Here is a 1558-nt window from a genome sequence, read left to right as displayed (position 1 = left end):
CGGGTAGTGCAAAACGTACACAAAGATACGGGCCTCCGTCCCGCCATTCGGCCTGTTACTTCGACTAAGCTTGCAGGGTTACGCATTTTTTCACTTATTTTCGTCAAAAAATACCCTCTAGCGCCTTAACGGTTTGAGCTAGAGCAAAACGGACAAAATTTTCGCCCGCAGGGCTCTACTTTGATGAGTTACCCCTTAGGAGACAATAAAAAAATATTTTTAAAAAACGTCTTTTTTGGGACCTTTTGTTTTTGATTTTTTAAAAATCCAATTTTTGAGCTAGAATGCTCATCTTCGAACTCGATCTGTCTTTTTATGATACAAAACGACCCTTAAAATCCCAGGTCGCTCGCGCACTTTGTTTTCGAGTTTTCGTGCGGACAGATACACAGACAGACACACAGACACACAGACAGACAGACAGACAGACAGACAAAGTTTTTTCCGACCAGACGGAGTAATAGGCTTCGCTAATCGCTCAGCCAATTAACAGAAAGGTAAAATTGAATGCAAAACAACATATTTCGAATGCATTTATTGGCATCTCTTCCTCCCTCTACTGCAACAGGAAACTCACCATCTGAACCAAGAACTCAGTCTTATTTTTTTTTGAAGATTCATTCTCCTTCTCTGTCCGTTTGAAGAGGACAGAGTCAACCTCATCAATAAATATAACTGTTGGCTGCATTGCTCTGTTGGAGAAAAACAGGTACTCTAGAGAACTTAATAATTGAGCAAATGGCATTCTGATATGCATATGTGCGATTCAATCTATAAATTGTTTAGGCTTTGAGTAAACTTAAAGCCAAAGCAAAGTAATTTTTAAGGAATCATACTGACTTTGCTGCGCTAAGGAAAGATTGCATTAGAGAAATGCAAAGGAAGGAGGAAAGAAATTAAAAATATATCACAACCAAATTATTCTAAATTTTTCCAAAGGCACTCAAAAGGCACTGCATTTTGTAATAGTGAGCAACACTGTAGGAATACAGATGAAAAAATCTGAACTATGTACTAACACATGCCGACAGTATGTAGCATTAAGTAAACTTCAGAAAATAATTGTAGCGATGGCAGCTTATTAGTACATTACGAAACCAGTATCTGTGGTAAGTCTAATCTACGAAACAGAAGTACGAACCTTGCTACAGCAAAGAGGGCTTGGACAGTCTTTTCACCACCCCCCACCCACTTCGGTGTCTGTTTGCTAGCACTCACATTGAAAAAATTCGACTGGCATTGGGATGCAATGCACCGAGCTAAAATAGTAATTTAGGTGTAAGAGGGGAGGATAATAAGTACAGTGAAAAGAGGGCTAGTACTCTATTTTAAATACCAATTAGTGTTTTGCTAGTTCCTGGAGGGCCATACAGCAGAACCCCTTTGGATTCTGCTCGTAGCCCAGTAAAAATGTCAGGTCGACGAAGAGGGTCTACAACCACCTCCTGGAAAGACCAGAAAAAAATAAGACTAATGTGCTGAGCATAAAGGTATGCTAATACCTCACTATTTTGCCTTCATTGATTTCTTCACCTCTTGGAGGCCGCCGAATAGGGTA

General features: G+C 39.8%; 1 protein-coding gene across 1 annotated transcript in view; it reads right to left on the bottom strand.

Moving 5' to 3' along the window:
• LOC127750055 (fidgetin-like protein 1) overlaps positions 1-745 on the bottom strand; it is a 22452-nt gene extending 21707 nt beyond the window's left edge. Inside the window, exon 1 of the mRNA XM_052270590.1 lies at positions 578-745. Within this exon, the coding sequence (XP_052126550.1) occupies positions 578-745 (168 nt within the window). The remainder of the gene's footprint in view (positions 1-577) is intronic.
• Positions 746-1558: the final 813 nt, after the last annotated feature.

The sequence above is a fragment of the Frankliniella occidentalis genome, unplaced genomic scaffold (genome assembly GCF_000697945.3).
Source record: "Frankliniella occidentalis isolate FOCC.00 unplaced genomic scaffold, Focc_3.1 Scaffold128, whole genome shotgun sequence".
In the NCBI taxonomy this organism is placed as follows: domain Eukaryota; kingdom Metazoa; phylum Arthropoda; class Insecta; order Thysanoptera; family Thripidae; genus Frankliniella; species Frankliniella occidentalis.
This window is presented reverse-complemented; position numbering and strand designations above follow the sequence as displayed.